The sequence below is a fragment of the Nyctibius grandis genome, assembly GCF_013368605.1.
Source record: "Nyctibius grandis isolate bNycGra1 chromosome W unlocalized genomic scaffold, bNycGra1.pri SUPER_W_unloc_3, whole genome shotgun sequence".
Classification (NCBI taxonomy): domain Eukaryota; kingdom Metazoa; phylum Chordata; class Aves; order Nyctibiiformes; family Nyctibiidae; genus Nyctibius; species Nyctibius grandis.
The window spans coordinates 46,976-65,874 of NW_027167474.1; the positions used below are offsets into that span (position 1 = coordinate 46,976).

Below are 18,899 nucleotides of genomic sequence, written 5' to 3' on the forward strand. Positions count from 1 at the left end.
AAACCCATTCTATGATTTGCTGTTTAATAGCCGGCACCTGCACAGTCATTGCAGTAGAATTTGTAAGGTCAGAAACCAAAGAGTCCACTCGAGCATTGCCTTCTGCAATAAACCCAGGCAAATTAGTATGATTTCTTACATGTAAAACATAAAACAATGCAGTTCGGATTTGAATTTCTTGCCACAGAGCTCGCAGCAATTCAAAAACACACTGATTACATATATGCTCTATAACAGATCTATCCAATTGCTTTATAATGCCAGCTACATATGCTGAATCAGTAATCAAATTAAAGGGAATGGGAAAATTCTGAAATATTTTTAATACAGCTTGTAATTCTACCACCTGAGGTGAACCCTTTTGTTGTACTACCATAGATTCCCACTTGCCATCAGAATACCAGACAAGGCCCGCCTTGCCTGTGTTCCCAGATCCATCCATAAAAATGGCAATTCCATCCACAGGAGTGTCTGCGCACCACACTCCTGTGGCAATTGGAAGTTCCGCACTCAATTTTATAACAGGATGGGAGGGCAAGTGGTAAACAACCTGTCCCGAGAAATTCTCCATAGCTGTTTGCAAAGCAAAGCTATTAGCCATACACCACTGTAGGTAGATTAGGGTACGGCGACCGGAAAATCTCGGGCTGTAACGGAAGGTAGGCGTGGCGAAAGGAGCAGGATGTGTCATTATCGTGCGAGTTCGTACGGGACAAGACGACTATATAAGGCTGTTGCGCAGTTAAATAAACGCCATTTGTTGCATCCTCACACTGGTGTCAGTGCTCAATGGCCCTGGGGTGTGGATAGCCTCAGGCCAGCCAGCAACCGAACGGAGCTTGCCGCAGACAAGCGGCAACAAATGGGGACCCCGACGTGATTGCTGGGCTGGCGGACCGCAGGCGGTCGGAGTGGGTTCGCGAACCATGGAAACCTTGATAAAGGTGATCTCGTTACTGGGTGGGGAATTTAAGATTTCTGTGAAATCGAAAGACGTAGCCCAGTGTGTGGACCGTCTCGTTAAAGGGGGGGGCGGTGGCAGGACCGGCTGATTGTTTACAGCTGAATACCTGGGAGCGGTGCTCGATGAAGCTCGCTGAGCGAGCTATGGCAGAGGGTTCTGCCAAAGAATTAAAAACATGGGGAGTTATCTTGCGGCTGCTACGGGCTGCGCGGGAGGACCGGGCGGCATGGAATGCAGCTCGGGCGTGCTTATATGGGGAACCAGGGCTGGATACACGTTCGCGGGACGTGAGTGATCGCGACACGCAAACGGAGCCCTTACCTCGGGAGAAGGAGGGGGAGGAATCCGGGCCAGGGGGTGGGCGCGGGGAAGGGGATCAGCGTCCCGAGCCCTCGGCTCCAATGTATGCCTGGGGTGAGATGAATGCTCAGCCGCTGGCCCCCCCGGAGGACGGGGTACAGGCGTGGCCGGTGAATAAGCCGACGCCGTTGTATCCCCGGGGTGAGATGCATGATCGGGACCCCGCGGTTCAGCCCCCTCAGTACACACCACCAGCGGGTAACCCCCCCGCGGAACCAGTGGTAGTGACTGACCCATTAGACTGGCTCCCCGGGACATACAGAAAGATGGCGCCGGAGGAAGCGGGGGAGGGTCGGTCGCGAGCCTCAGGGGCGCGGCCTAAGACTTGCCCCAACCCACCTTCTGACCATAAAAGGCAACAGAACTTAGAAACCCTGCCCCTCCCAGAACAAAGTGGGGGGCAGGAGGTGGAGGAGCTCACCACCCACTTGCAACAAGCGTGGAGCCCCGCCTTGGTACAGCGGACGCGGGGGGGGGGGGGGGGAACCGCCACAACCGACGCGACCGCACCTGGAGGTAGTCGACCAACTCGTGGAGGCGTTAGAGGAAATAAAGAGGGAGGTTTTGCACCAAAAACAGGTATTGCAGCGAGTAGAGAAAGCAGGGGACAGAAAAGAGACCGGGGAGGCACCAAAGATCCCATTGACTAATTGGAGGATCGTTGCAGAAAACTGTGCTTTGGAAGGGATCCAGCTACAACGCATGCCTGATGTTTTTCCCGTCCGCGTGCAGGCAGGGGGCGTTGCAGAATGGGTCCCCTTGGAACCCAAGATAGTGCAGTCGCTGTTGCAAGCCATAAAAGATCATGGGCTGAAACATCCCTCCACGCGGATACTGTTAGATAGCATACATGCTCAGGGCCCGTTGCCCACAGATATATGACAGCTAGCACAATCTGTACTGACCCCAAGCTCATGGGTAATCTGGAAGGAGGCTTGGCAGACAAGGTGTTACCGATTAGCTGCCGCTGCAGCCGCCAGTGAAGACCATCCACTTGCAGGAACCACTTATGACAGGCTTGTGGGGAAAGCTGCGAACATGTTAACACCACAACAGCAGGCAGGAGGCTTGCGGCCTAGAGAAATAACTGCTACAACAGAGGCCTCAAGAATTGCTTATGAGGAAGTGGCTAGGGTGGTGAAATCGGAGCCTCCCTGGACAAAAATCAAGCAGGCAAATGCAGAGCAATTTGAGGTGTTTTGTGATCGGCTACAAAGGGCAATAGAGGACTCTGATTTGCCAGAGGAGGCTCACACTGCCGTAATGATAGAGTGCATAAAGCAACAGAGTAATGACTCCGTGAAAGATATATTACAGCATTTACCTAAAGGATCCAATGTGGCACAAATAATTAGGTTTGTATTGGAACGTCAGTCCCGAGTTTCTGACACAACTGTCCAGACACTGTTGCAAGTTGCAGCAGCCTTTCCCCGTGATAACCAGTCTAGAGGCAGATGTTACAACTGTGGAGGAAAAGGTCACATAAAGATGCACTGTCCTACTAAAAGAGGATATGAGACCAGAAACGCACCGGGGCCGTGTTGGGCATGTGGAAGAACAGGACATATGGCCCGAGATTGTAGAAAAACCCAGGGAAACGGGAGGCGGGGAGGCCAGGCCCGGGGGCCAGCCTTCCCGCAGAACCCAGTTTTTGCCCCCGGAATCCCTTCATACAGCCCTCCGGACAAGCAGGACCAAATAGGGGGCCATCAGTGGCCCTGACACTAGATTTTAAACAACGACCGATCACCCGAGTTTGCATGGAAATAATCGAACACCCCGAGGCAGGATCTATAGCTTTGAATATGTTGCTTGATTCCGGAGCAGATGTTTCTGTCGTATCCTTCCATATGTGGCCGCCGCAGTGGCAGTTGGAAGGCGCCGGCTACATAGCCGGGGTGAGAGGCACCACCTCCACGTATAAAAGTAAGGAACTCATTCGATTCACCCTGTATGAACCTGATGGGCGCAGACTACAAGCCATCTCACAACCTTATGTAACAGATCACAGAATCACAGAATGTTAGGGATTGGAAGGGACCTCGAAAGATCATCTAGTCCAATCCCCCTGCCGGAGCAGGATTGCCTAGACCATATCACACAGGAACGCGGCCAGGTGGGTTTTGAATGTCTCCAGAGAAGGAGACTCCACAACCTCTCTGGGCAGCCTGTTCCAGTGTTCAGTCACCCTCACCGTAAAGAAGTTTTTCCTCATATTTATGTGGAACCTCCTGTGTTCCAGCTTGCACCCATTGCCCCTTGTCCTGTCAAGGGATGTCACTGAGAAGAGCCTGGCTCCATCCTCATGACACTTGCCCTTTACATATTTATAAACATTAATGAGGTCACCCCTCAGTCTCCTCTTCTCCAAGCTAAAGAGACCCAGCTCCCTCAGCCTCTCCTCATAAGGGAGATGTTCCACTCCCTTAATCATCTTCGTGGCTCTGCGCTGGACTCTCTCTAGCAGTTCCCTGTCCTTCTTGAACTGAGGGGCCCAGAACTGGACACAATACTCCAGATGTGGCCTCACCAGGGCAGAGTAGAGGGGGAGGAGAACCTCTCTTGACCTGCTAACCACACCCCTTCTAATACACCCCAGGATGCCATTGGCCTTCTTGGCCACAAGGGCACACTGCTGGCTCATGGTCATCCTGTTGTCCACTAGGACCCCCAGGTCCCTTTCCCCTACGCTGGTCTCCAACAGGTCTGCCCCCAACTTGTACTCATACATGGGGTTGTTCTTGCCCAGATGCAGGACTCTACACTTGCCCTTGTTATATTTCATTAAATTTCTCCCCGCCCAACTCTCCAGCCTGTCCAGGTCCCTCTGAATGGCTGCGCAGCCTTCCCGTGTGTCAGCCACTCCTCCCAGTTTTGTGTCATCAGCGAACTTGCTGACAGCGCACTCTAATCCCTCATCCAAGTCATTAATGAATATATTGAATGGAACTGGTCCCAGTACCGACCCTTGCGGGACTCCGCTAGACACAGGCCTCCAACTGGACTCTGTCCCATTGACCACCACTCTGTCAGATCTGTCAGAGTCCCTGATAGGCCGCGATGTGCTTGCTGCCCTGGGGATACAAATCACCAATGTTGCTCCTGGCTTCCAGCATCAAGGAAAAGAGGTAACAAATTTATCCTAAGGGCCACTGCCCCAGCAGTTTCACCGATACCGCTGCAATGGAAAACCAATGATCCTGTCTGGGTGGAGCAGTGGCCATTAAACAAGGAAAAGCTTACAGCCGCACAACAAATAATACAACGAGAGTTAAAGCAAGGCCACCTTGAGGAGAACTTTAGCCCTTGGAACACACCCATATTTGTTATAAAAAAGAAGTCTGGTAAATTTCGTCTTTTGCATGACCTACGAGCAGTGAACCAACAGATGTGTGACATGGGGGCACTGCAACCTGGCCTGCCCCTTTCCTCAGCATTCCCTAGGGGATGGCCAATTGTGGTAATGGATATTCAAGATTGTTTCTTCTCCATCCCATTACATCCTAAGGACCGGCACAGGTTTGCATTCTCTGTCCCAACTACGAATTTGGAGGAGCCAGCTACACGCTATCAACGGAAGGTCCTTCCTCAAGGCATGAAGAACTCACCAACCATCTGCCAATATGTGGTGGCCCAAGTGCTCTCACCGGTGCGCGCACACTTTCCTGAAGCAGTGATTATTCATTACATGGACGACATCCTGCTGGCGGCCCCAGAAACACCCCAAGTGGAAAAAATGGAGGAAGAAGTAAAAGCATCACTCCAGAGTGTCGGCCTTTTCATCGCAGACGCAAAAACCCAAAGAGGAGATGATGTTTCCTACCTGGGCACCTGTATAACAGGGAACATGGTACGTCCTATGAACATCCAGTTAAATCCAAAAATCTCCACCCTGCACGATGTGCAGAAGTTAGTCGGAGCCCTGCAATGGATGCGACCGATCATCGGGATCCCTCCAGAGGTCATGGTGCCATTTTACGAGCTGTTAAAAGGGAAACACCTATGGGAACCAAGAACAATGTCAAAAGCGGGAGAAGAGAGCCTGAGACAAATTGAGAAGCTTCTGGCCACGGCAAGCCTCAGCAGATGGGATCCCAAAGAACCTATTGTTGCCCTGGTCATGTTGGGTTCAGAGGGGGCAACAGGAGCCCTCACACAACAGCTAGGACGATGTCCTCAAGTCTTATTGTGGCTTTTCTCTAACCAAATGACGACCGCGTATATGACATACATTAGAGCCACCGCGTTGCTACTCCAAAAGGTTAGAACGGCTGCTGTTCGACACTTTGGACGTGATCCAGAGGAGATTCATGTGCCGTTCAAAAGAAAGGTGTGGGATACCTTAGTTGTAACTGATGACGAAATTATGCTAGCTCTGCACACATATCATGGAAGGATAATCCCTGGCCAGTCACACCCCTTGCTCCAGCATCTCCAGACCTGCCAACCCACGATCAGGATTCGAGTGCTTTCAACTCCAAAGCCTGGGACCACCTATTTCACCGATGCATCTTCGCGTACTAGTACAGCCGCTGTGGTATGGGTCTCAGAAAAACAATGGAGGAAGGTCACATACACGGACAGCAATTCAAGCGTGCAACACCTAGAAGCTAAGGCAGTGTCATTGGCAGTGCAGATGGAACCCAATCAACACATTAACATCGTCACAGACTCCATTTTCGTTTGGAAATTGGCACAAAAAATGACTACTGCAGGGTACACTGGTTCAGCCATAGCCTGTATGCTAGAGGATGCGCTACAGCAGCGCCAACAAACATGTTCAATCATCCACGTTAACGGACATCAACGCTATCCAGGCCCCTTTACGGAAGGCAACACGATGGCGGACAAAACAGCGAATAAGATATGGACACTATCTGAAGCCAAAGATCTCCACGGCTTTCTGCATATCGGAGCACGAGCGCTCGCAAAATGCTGTGGCATCCCTCTCACGCAGGCTCAAGAGGTCGTTGCGACCTGCCCGTACTGTCAGCATTCACCGTTATGGAGTGCTGGGGTCAACCCCCGTGGACTGAAGCCTAACGGCATATGGCAATCAGACTTCACCCTATGTCCTCAGCTCAGACCTCAACCATGGCTGGCAGTCACAGTGGATACTTACAGTATGATGATTGTGGCCACCCCGCATCGGAAACAAACAGCACGCTCCATTCAGCTACATTGGAATCTTGCAATCGCTTGGCTAGGCCTACCTGTAGAGATCAAAATTGATAACGGCCCCTGTTTTATTGCTCATACCACACGTCAGTGGTGTCAGCGGTGGGGTATCACGCTCAAACACGGCATTCCGTATAATTCTACCGGGCAGGCCATTGTAGAGCGCGCTAATCAGACGCTAAAACACAGAATTAAGATTCTTGGGGAGGGGGAAGGATTCCCAGACGTAATTCCTGTCAACTACCAATCTCACATTTTACATCGCGCTCTTTATTCTTTAAATCATTTTGCCTGGGGAGACCAAGAGCGTGCCCCAATTGAGCGACATTGGGGTCCAGGGGTGCCAGAAGTGGGCCCCCCAGTCAAGGTTCGGTTCCCTGGGACAGCGGAGTGGGAAACAGGTTGGGAGCTGCTACATCACGGGAGGGGGTATGCCACCATCAAACGGGATGATGTTATACAGTGGGTCCCTACACGCTGTTTGTGCCCTGATTTAAAACAAAATCCTAACCTGAAGTAATATGTATGCTATTCGAGCTTTATGTTTTGCAGGAGTACCTGTGGGGGAAGCCGAAACAGCACCAGCCTCGACCTTCAGACGTGAGGAGTCATGACAGTACAGAGAGTCTGGTAAAGCGGCAGGGCGCCAAGAACGATGAGGAGTGGCGACCGTTGCTGAGTGAAACAAAAGCTTTGAACAATGCGCTCATGATTAGCTTGCTTTTACTTTACATCTCAAGAGTTGCAGGGGAATCTTACTGGAGAATCTGGGCTCGGGATGTTGTATCCGCCAGCTACGCTTACGCTTTGACGCAAGGCTCCAGAATCAGCGATACGCTTTACTTCGCATGACTTGAAGCATGGGGAGGGGGAAATGTAGGTAGATTAGGGTATGGCGACCGGAAAATCTCGGGCTGTAACAGAAGGTAGGCGTGGCGAAAGGAGCAGGATGTGCAAGTATCGTGCGAGTTCATATGGGACAAGACGACTATATAAGGCTGTTGCGCAGTTAAATAAACGCCATTTGTTGCATCCTCACATTGGTGTCAGTGCTCAATGGCCCTGGGTTGCGGATAGCCTCAGGCCAGCCAGCAACCGAACGGAGCTTGCCGCAGACAAGCGGCAACACACCACTCTCTGGCTTCTTTCCTTCAGCCAGTTCACAATCCACCTCACTACCCGATCATCCAGACCACACTTCCTCAGTTTAGCTGCGAGGATGCTGTGGGAGACCGTGTCAAACGCCTTACTGAAATTGAGATAGACCACATCCACAGCTTTACCATCATCTATCCACCAGGTTATGTCCTCATAAAAGGCTATCAGGTTGGTTAAGCATGACTTCCCCTTGGTGAAGCCATGCTGAGTGCCCCTAATGATCCTCCTATCCTTGATGTGCCTAGAGAGAGCACCAAGGACAAGTTGTTCCATCACCTTTCCGGGGATGGAGGTGAGGCTGACCGGTCTATAGTTACCCGGGTCCTCCTTTTTGCCCTTTTTGAAGACTGGAGTGACATTCGCTTTCCTCCAGTCCTCAGGTACCTCTCCTGTTGCCCACGACTTAGCAAAGATGATGGAGAGTGGCCTGATGATGGAGAGTGGCCTAGCAATGACTTCCGCCAGCTCCCTCAGCACCCGCGGGTGCATCCCATCAGGGCCCATGGATTTATGGACGTCCAGGTTGCTTAATTGGTCCCTGACCCAGCCCTCATCTACCAAGACAGATTCCTCCTCTATCCTGACTTCTTCTGGGGTCGCAGGGGTCCGGGGCTCCTCAGGACAGCCTCCAGCAGTATAGACAGAGGCAAAGAAGGCATTCAGTAACTCCGCCTTCTTTTTATCCTCTGTCTCCAGGGCCCCCACCTCATTCATCAGTGGGCCTACATTGCCTCTAGTGTTGGCTTTACCTGCAATGTATTTGAAGAAACCCTTTCTGTTGTCCTTGACCTCTCTTGCAAGGTTTAATTCCAAGGAGGCCTTAGCTTTCCTAGTTGCCTCCCTACATCCTCTGACAACAGACTTATATTCCTCCCAAGTGGCCAGCCCCTCCTTCCATGATCTGTACACCCTCTTCTTCCACTTGAGTTTGCCCAGCAGTTCCCTGTTTAACCATGCAGGTCTCCTGGTACCCTTCCTTGACTTCCTACTTGTTGGGATGCTCTGATCTTGAGCTCGGAAGAAGCAGTCCTTGAATGCTAACCAACTATCTTGGGCCCCCTTACCTTCTAGTACCCTGTCCCATGGGATTTCCCCTAGCAATTGCTTGAAAAGGCCAAAGTTGGCCCTCCTGAAGTTCAGGGTTGCGATTCTGCTAGCTATTCTGTTCCTGCCACATGAGATCCTGAACTCTACCATCTCGTGGTCACTACAATCAAGGCTGCCCTCAACCTTCACCGCTTCAACCAGACCCTCCTTGTTAGTGAGGATAAGATCCAGCAACACTCCTCTCCTAGTTGGCTCATCCACCATTTGCATCAGAAAGTTATCATCAATGCACTGGAGGAACCTCCTGGACTGAGGATGGCTGGCTGAGTAGGCCTCCCAGCAAATATCACCACATCTACTCGTCTTTAAAATACCTCCAGGGATGGTGATTCCACCACTCCCCTAGGCAGCCTGTTCCACTGCTTGACAACCCTTTCCGTGAAGAAATTTTTCCTGATATCCAATCTAAAACTTCCCTGGCACAACTTGAGGCCGTTTCCTCTTGTCCTATCATTTGTTACTTGGGAGAAGAGACCAACACCCACCTCGCTACAACCTCCTTTCAGGTACTTGTAGACAGCAATAAGGTCTCCCCTCAGCCTCCTTTTCTCCAGACTAAACAACCCCAGTTCCCTCAGCTGCTCCTCATCAGACTTGTGCTCTAGACCCTTCACCAGCTTTGTTGTCCTTCTTTGGACTCACTCCAGCACCTCAATGTCTTTCTTGTAGTGAGGGACCCAAAACTGAACACAGTATTCAAGGTGTGGCCTCAGCAGTGCTGAGTACAGGGGGACGATCCCTGCCCTAGTCCTGCTGGCCACACTATTTCTGATACAAGCCAGGATGCTGTTGGCCGCCTTGGCCACCTGGGCACACTGCTGGCTCATATTCAGCTGGCCATTGATCAACACCCCCAGGTCCTTTTCTGCCAGGCAGCTTTCCAGCCACTCTTCCCCAAGCCTGTAGCGGTGCATGGGGTTGTTGTGCCCCAAGTGCAGGACCCGACACTTGGCCTTGTTGAACCTCATACAGTTAGCTTCGGCCCATCGATATAGTCTGTCGAGATCCCTCTGCAGAGCCTTCCTACCCTCAAGCAGATCAACACTCCCGCCCAACTTGATGTTGTCTGTGAACTTACTGAGGGTGCACTCGATCCCCTCATCCAGATGATTGATAAAGATGATATTAAACAGAACTGGCCCCAATACTGAGCCCTGGGGAACTCCTCTTGTGACCGGCCGCCAACTGGATTTAACACCATTCACCACAACTCTTTGGGCCCAGCCATCCAGCCAGTTTTTTACCCAGCAAAGTGTACACCCATCCAAGCCATGAGCAGTCAGTTTCTCCAGGAGAATGCTGTGGGAGTCTGTGTCAAAGGCTTTACTAAAGTCTAGGTGGACAACATCCACAGCCTTTCCCTCATCCATTAAGCAGGTCATCTTGTCATAGAAGGAGATCAGGTTAGTCAAGCAGGACCTGCCTTTCATAAACCCATGCTGACTGGGCCTGATCACCTGGCTGTCCTCTACGTGCCGTGTGATGACACTCAAGATGATCTGCTCCATAACTTTCCCTGGCGCTGAGGTCAGGCTGACAGGCCTGTAGTTCCCTGGATGTTCCTTCCAGCCCTTCTTGTAGATGGGCATCACATTTGCTAATTTCCAGTCAACTGGACCTCCCCAGTTAGCCAGGACTGCTGATAAATGATGGAAAGTGCCTTGGTGAGCACTTCTGCCAGCTCCCTCAGTACCCTTGGGTGCATCCCATCCAGCCCCATAGACTTGTGTGTGTCTAAGTGGTGTAGCAGGTCGCTAACCATTTCCCCTTGGATTATGGGGGCTTCATTCTGCTCCCTGTCCCTGTCCTCCAGCTCATGGGGCTGGGTACCTGGAGAACAACTGGTCTTACTACTGAAGACTGAGGCAAAGAAGGCATTAAGCACCTCAGCCTTTTCCTCATCCTTTGTCACTATGCTTCCTCCCACATCCAATAAAGGATGGAGATTCTCCTTAGCCCTCTTCTTGTTGCTCTTGTATTTATAGAAACATTTTTATTGCCTTTTACAGCAGTAGCCAGATGTTGTCCAGGATAACAGCAATGCTAGAACAGGTGCCTTAGTGCCTAATGCATGACAGTGTGACACTGCTCTAGAAAGAAGGCTATGTGTTAAATCAGTGTAGACTTCGGTATATGTTTTGTTTGTTTCTTTTAGTCTAACATATATTCCCACTCCCCCATCTTCATTTAGCACACACCTGTGGCTAAACAATAGCAGTTTTTCTCTCACCCAATGGCCCTTCCCCAAAAGAGGAAGGGAATGGGGAAAAGGAGGGAGACAGGTAGGTTGAAATTAACCAGATTTAATGAAATGAAGAAATCAATATAAATGACAACACACAACAGACAAAAGTATACTTAACCACACAGCACTAGCAAGTTGCTCCAACAATATCAACAAGGAAAGAAAGACAACAAAAAGCCCACCTCTTCCTAGCAAGCCCTCTCTTTTATGGTGAGCTTGATGTCAATGATATAGAATACACCTGTGGGCCAGCCAGGGTCAGCTGCCCTGCATTTAACTGCTAAGGGCCTTGATCACTATGGCTGGCCACAAACTGAAACCAAATCCCAATGAAACCAGGACAGGATTCCACCCCTTATTCTATATCATTTACATCAAGTCACTACTATTTTCCCCATCCCTCAACATAAATGCACATTCACACAGATATTGTCTCCAGTCCATGGGACATCTTTCCAAGAAGTACATTGATTCAATTAAGTTGAAATCCATGGGCTCCATTTCTCAGAATATTTCTCAGGGCAGAAAAAAATGCTGGTGTGGGATCCACTCAGTTAGGAGCTCGGGAACAGGCCTCAGTACGGTGTTATGGACTGGTGAAGTTGGGCACAGCAGGATGGTATACTGCATCTCAATTTTGCAGTGCATGTCTCTGCTGCAGCCCATGTTCAAGGTCTGGGGTGATTCTTACTATAATAAATGACACTTAGCATCATACAGTTATTGGCTATTCTCGCCCAGAATCAAATCTCCTTGGGGTACACATTTTACTTCCCCATCCTCCTGCATCATCCACCATGTGCACCCAGGACCTTGAGCAAAAGCAATTCCACACATAGGTTTGCCTTTGCTCGAGGCAGGAATAATCCAAACTGTTTTCCCCAACATATTTCTTGCATGAACCACAGGGACTTTATCCCCCTCTACAGTGCACAACAGCTGGGTTTGAGCAGGACCAGCCTGGTTAATAGATCCCCTGGTATTAACTAACCAGGTGGCCTTTGCTAAGTGTTCATCCCAATTTTTGAAAGTCCCATCACCCATTGCTTTCAGGGTAGTCTTCAACAGTCCATTACATCATTCCACTTTCCCAGCAGCTGGTGCATGGTAGGGGATGTGATATATCCATTCAATACCATGCTCTTTAGCCCAGGTGTCTATGAGGCTATTTCAGAAATGAGTCCCCTTGTCTGACTCAATTCTTTCCAGAGTGCCATGTCACCACAGAATCTGCTTTTCAAGGCCCACAATAGTGTTACAGGCAGTGGCATGAGGCACAGGGTATGTTTCCAACCAGCCAGTACTTGCTTCCACCATCCTGAGCACATAGCGCTTGCCTTGGCGCGTTTGTGGGAGCAAGATGTAATCAATCTGCCAGGCCTCTGCATACTTATATTTCAACCATTGTCCTCCATACCGCAGGGGTTTTAGTCATTTGGCTTGTATAATTGCAGCACAAGTTTCACGTTCCTAGATGACCTGTGCAATGGTGTCCATGGTCAAATCCACCCCTCAGTCACGGGCCCATCTGTATGTAGCATCTCTGCCTTGATGGCCCAATGTATAATGGGCCCACCGAGATAAAAATAGTTCACCTTTATGCTGCCAGTCCAGGTCTACTTGAGCCACTTTGATCTTAGCAGCTTGATCCACCTGCTGGTTGTTTTGCTGCTCCTCAGTGGCTCTGCTCTTTGGTACGTGAGCATCTACGTGACGTACCTTCACAACCAGCTTCTCTAATCGGGTAGCAATATCCTGCCATAATTTGGCTGCCCAGAGGGGTTTGCCTCTGCACTGCCAGTTGTTTTTCTAGCATTGCTTCAGCCATCCCCACAGGGCATTTGCTACCATCCACAAGTCAGTATACAGGTAGAGTACTGGCCATTTATCTCACTCAGCAATGTCTAGAGCCAGCTGGATGGCTTTTACTTCTGCATACTGACTCGACTCATCTTCTCCCTCAGCTGCTTCTGCCACTCATTGCGTGGGACTCCACAGAGCAGCTTTCCACCTTCTCTGCTTGCCTATAATGCGGCAAGATCCATCAGTGAACAAGGCATGATGCTTCTCATTCTCGGATAGTCTATTGTATGGTGGGGCCTCTTCAGCACACATGACCTCCTCCTCTGGCAACGTTCCAAAATCTTTGCTTTCGGGCCAGTCCATGATTACTTCCAGAATGCCTGGGCGATTAAGGTTCCGTATTCAGGCCCGCGGAGTAATCAATGCAACCCACTTACTCCATGTAGCATCAGTTGCATGATGTGTAGAGGGGGTCTATCCTTTAAACATCCAGTTCAACACTGGCAATCAGGGCACCAGGAGGAGCTGTGCCTCAGTGCCAATTACTTCTGAGGCAGCTCCAACTCCTTCATAGGCTGCCAGTATCTCTTTTTCTGTTGGAGTACAACGGTCCTCTGATCCTCTATATGCCCAGCTCCAAAACCCCAGGGGTCAACCTCAAGTCTCCCCTGGTGCCTTTTGCCAGAAGCTCCAGGTAGGAGCTTTCTCCCCAGCTGCTGTATAGAGAACATTCTTTACTTCTGGTCCTGCCTGGACTGGTCCGAGGGCCACTGCATGGACTATCTCTTGTTTAATTTGCTCAAAAGCCTGTTGTTGCTCAGGGCCCCATTTCAAGTCATTCTTCTTTCGAGTTACTTCATAGAGAGGGCTCACAATCTGACTGTAATGGGGAATGTGCATCCTCCAGAAGCCCACTACGCCTAGGAAAGCCTGTGTCTCCTTTTTGCTAGTTGGCAGAGACATGGCTGTCATTTTGTTGATCACATCCATTGGGATCTGATAGTGGCCATCTTGCCACTTGATCCCTAAAAACTGTATCTCTTTTGCAGGTCCCTTGACCTTTCCGCATTTGATGGCAAAACCAGTTTCTAGAAGGATTCTAATTACTTTTTCCCCTTTCTCAAAAACTTCTCCTGCTGTATCACCCCATACAATGATGTCATCAATGCACTGCAGGTGTTCTGGAGCTTCACCCTTCTCCAGTGCAGTCTGGACCAGTCCATGGCAAATGGTGGGGCTATGTTTCCACCCCTGGGGCAGTCGATTCCACATGTACTGGATGCCCCTCCAGGTGAAAGCAAACTGTTGCCTACACTCTGCTGCCAAAGGAATGGAGAAAAACACATTTGCAATATCAATCGTGGCATACCACTTTGCTGCCTTTGACTCCAGTTCGTAATGGAGTTCTAACACGTCCAGTACGGCAGCACTCAGTGGTGGTGTGACTTCGTTCAGGCCACGATAGTCCACAGTTAGTCTCCATTACCCACTGGACTTTCGCACTGGCCATATGGGACTGTTGAAGGGGGAGTGTGTTTTGCTGATCACTCCTTGGCTCTCCCATTGACGGATCAGCTCGTGGATAGGGATCAGTGAGTGTCTGTTAGTCAGATATTGTCGTTGGTGGACCATTCTAGTAGCAATAGGCACCTTTTGCTCCTCAGCAGCCCCACAATAGAAGGGTCCTCTGATAGACAGGGCAGGGTAGACAGCTGTCTAATTTCTTCCATCTCCACAGGCACTACACCAAATGCCCACCAGTACCCTGTCACATCCTTGAAATACCCTCTCCTCAGGTATTCTATACCAAGGATGCATGGGGCATCTGGGCCAGTCACAATAGGGTGCATCGGCCACTCAGTCCCAGTCAGACTCACTTCAGCTTCCAATACAGTCAGCTCTTGGGAGCCTCCTGTCACGCCAGAGACAGAAATTGATTCAGTCCCTTTATAGTTTGACGGTATTATAGTGCATTGTGCACCAGTGTCCACTAGAGCCCTATACTGCTGTGGTTCCCATGTGCCAGGCCATTGAACCCACACAGTCCCAAAAACACAGTTGTCCCTCTCCTCCACCTGACTGTAGGCAAGGCCTCTCTAATCCTGAACATAGTGTTCGTTATCGACATCTCAGTTTGAGTGGCTCATGTAGATTTGATCCCCATTATTCACATCTAGTAAATAGGGATCCAAAGCCCATCTATGCTGTCTGGAGAGCTTCCCATTGGAAACTGGAGCAACAAATTTCCTGGAAGAAGCCCCATTCCTAGTCGGTTCACCTTGCAATTCATGTACGTGTGTCTGTAAAGCCGAGGTAGGTTTTCCATCCCATTTCCTCATGTCTTTTCCATTGTCGTGCAGGAAAAACCACAGGGTGCCTCGTGATGTATACTGTCTCTCCCAAGTAGGTCTTTCAGGGGAACGCTGTCTCCTGATGGCTGAGACATTCTTCGGTGCAGATGGGGAGTGGGGTCTGTCCTCCATCTGGGACAATTTTTGCAACACCTTACCGAGCATTTCTGTGGATTTTCCAGACTTTTTTTCCACAGCTGAGACGCTAGCCCTTGGGGAGGAAACAAGAGTGTCTGCATACTGCTGCATCTGATTATCTATGTCGCCCACCATTGGTGCATCGGCATCTGCCCAGCTAAATAATGCTAATGAGTTGCCTTATGACAGTGGTGCAGTCTGTACCCACTTGTGCCACATGGGTCCAGCAACTTTGAGTGCATCTGGACCTACTGGTGTCTGTGGGTCATCCAGGTCAGCAAAAGTCAGCTCCCACACAGCTATTTCCCTTAGATTCTTAACACCTCTCTCAGTGGTTGTCCACTTGCCTGGGTGGTACATGACATCATCCCTAAAGGGATACCTGTTCTTTATGCTTTGCAGGAGTCACCGCCAGAGAGTGAGGGACTCTGCACCATTTGAAAGACCCCTATCAATACCCAGTTCTCTAGCCATTGATCCCAGGTGCTTGGCTTCACTACCATCTAACTACCATTGGCTCCGTTATCCCAGCAGCAGAGCAGCCAAGTAACAAGTTGCTCGCCTTCATGACAGCTGTAATCTCTATGTATATCTCACAGCTCACTCAGGGATAGGGATCGAGTGGTCACTTCTGGCTTGGCCTCCTGTGATGTCCCTGGTAGGCCATCATGACCTGCTCTTTTTGTGGTTTTCATCTTCTGTACAGGGGCAACCGATACTGGCACTGGTTGAGTCCCTAGGTTAGCCGCATCACCCATCACTGGGGCCGATTAGCTACAGCCCTTGTTGGCAAGGTCTGGGTCATCGCAGCAAGTGCTTCCTGAGATGGGTAATCACAGTGCCCAGTGCAGAGATCTGAATAGCCTCTGGGGTAGCCAGAGTGCCTGCTGTAGGGACTGGCAGGGTCTGAGTATCTGCGATTCCAGTAGTGGGTGCCAGGGCAGCTATAGCATCTGTTACAGTGGTTGCAGCAGCTGTGCTATATCTGCCCTTATACCAATGTTGAAGTGAGAGCAAGAACTGAAAAACATTCAAAAGGCCTGATAATATGAGCACGGTGGACAAGACATCCCACAGGTATTCAAAATTTTCAAAAGCCAGGAAGGTCAGCTTCAAGGGAGAAAGAACATACAGGTCACCCATTCCCATTCCATAGAAATCAGAAATGGTCACAGTTCCAAAACAATTTAACACCATAAACCAATGCCAAACAACATAGCAGAGTGATACCTTTAAGTCCATGCCCAGAAGTGACAAACCACACAAAACCTGTAACAAACAACGGTAAAACCACACATTTGATTAGCCATCCCAAAAGCAACTATAAAACCAACCAGAGAATTCCACCCAGGGGCCCTGCTACCAACACCAATATGATGAATGCTTGTACCAAAACCAATCAAATCTGTGAAAACTTTAACCCTCCAAGACTCTTAAACCCAGAGTCTATGGCTCTCACAGGTGATCTATTTACATTGGGCACCAAATTAACTGTCTTCATTAGTCCACACCTGTGGCTAAACAATAGCAGTTTTTCTTCTCACCCAGTGTCCCTTCCCCAAATGAGGAAGGGAATTAGGAAAAGGAGGGAAACTTGTAGGTTGAAGTTAACCAGATCTAATGAAATGAAGAAATCAATATAAACGACAACACAAAGACAGACAAAAGTATACTCATCCACAGATCACTGACCAGTTGCTCCAGGAATCACAAGGAAGAGAAGGAAGAAAAAACCCCCACCTCTTACAAACAAACCCTCTCTTTTATAGTGAGCTTGATGTCAATGATATAGAATACACCTGTGGGCCAGCCAGGGTCAGCTGCCCTGGATTTAACTGCTAAGGGCCTTGATCACCATGGCTGGCCACAAACTGAAACCAAATCCCAATGAAACCAGGACACCCCACAGCTAATCTGTTTTTCCTGTCATTGTATATTTTTTCTCCAGTCAAATCCACTAGACCAAACTTAATATAATCACTGCAAAAATAGGTTTCATTTTAAAAAAATCAAAATAGGTTCATAATCTTTTTGCTGAACTTTTGCACATTAAATGTAAAGCAATTCATTTCCATAACAATGACTTTTACTAAGTATAAATAGAATTCGGTTCCAAAGATTTCAAAGCAAATGTGTTTGGGTTATTTTTGTGCATAACACAAGTATTTATTCTCCCAAATATAGCAAGTCTACTCACCAGCACTCATCCCCTATATGATTCACTTACACTGGCATTAGCCTGTCTAGAGACTGTCACCCAAACATGTTAAAGTACTGGAAAATATCAGGTAATGACTTATAATTGTTACTGCTGACTGGCTATGGATTTTACATGATTTATTTTCATAGAATCATAGAACGGTTTCAGTTGGAAGAGACCTTAATGATCATCTAGTTCCAACCCCCCTGCCATGGGCAGGAACACCTTTCCACTAGACCAGGTTGCTCAAAGCCCCATCCAACCTGGCCTTAAACAGTGCCAGGGAGGGGGCATCCACAACTTCTCTGGGCAACCTGTTTCAGTGTCTCACCACCCTCACAGTAAAGAATTTCTTACTAATATCTAATCTAAATCTACCCTCTTTCAGTTTAAAACCATTCCCCCTCGTCCTGTCACTACATGCCCTTGTAAAAAGTACCTCTCTCGCTTTCCTGCAGGCCCCCTTCAGGTACTAGAAGGCTGCTATGAGGTCTCCCCAGAGCCTGCTCTTCTCCAGGCTGAACAGCCCCAACTCTCTCGGCCTCTCTTCATAGGAAAGGTGCTCCAGCCCTCTGATCATCTTTGTGGCCTCCTCTGGACTTGTTCCAGCACCTCCATGTCCTTCTCATGTTGGTGACCCCAGAGCTGAACGCAGTACTCCAGGTGGGATGTCATGAGAGCACAGTAGAGGGGCAGAATCACCTCCCTAGACCTGCTGGCCACACTTCTTTTGATGCTGCCCAGGATATGATTTGCCTTCTGGGCTGCAAGCGCACACTGCCAACTCATGTTGAGCTTCTCATCAACCATCACCCCCAAGTCCTTCTCCTCAGGGCTGCTCTCAGTCCATTCTCTGCCCAGCCTGTATTTGTGCTTGGGATTGCCCCGACCCAAATGAAGGACCTTGCACTTGGCCTTGTTGAACTTCATGTGGTGTGCACAGGCCCAGCTCTCAAGCCTGTCAAGGTCCCTCTGGATGGCATCCCTTCCCTCCAGCATGTCGACCACACCGCACAGCTTGGTGTTGTCGGCAAACTTGCTGAGGGTGCACTCAATCTCACTGTCCATGTCGCCGACAAAGATGTTAAACAGGACCTGTCCCAATACCAACCCCTGAGGAATGCCACTCATCACTGGTGTCCACTTGGACATCGAGCCATTGACCGTTACTCTTTGAGTGTGACCATCCAGCCAATTCTTTATCCGCCGAGTGGTCCATCTGTCAAGTCCATGTCTCTCCAATTTAGAGACAAGAATGTCACGCGGGACAGTGTCAAATGCATGTTGTTCCTACTTATCAACCTCATCTCTTTGCTAGGTCACTTCTGTTACATATTTTCGTTCAGGCTGCAAATTCTATGGAATAGAAATTGTAGCATTAGTTTTATTTTTACA

The 18,899-nt window shown here is 49.4% G+C and overlaps 1 protein-coding gene across 1 annotated transcript in view; it reads left to right on the top strand.

The window, feature by feature from the left end:
* The first annotated feature begins 1,383 nt into the window (after window positions 1-1,383).
* LOC137677206 (CUGBP Elav-like family member 4) overlaps window positions 1,384-18,899 on the top strand; it is an 85,300-nt gene continuing 67,784 nt past the window's right edge. The window contains 1 exon segment of the mRNA XM_068424471.1: window positions 1,384-1,779. Within this exon segment, the coding sequence (XP_068280572.1) occupies window positions 1,384-1,779 (396 nt within the window).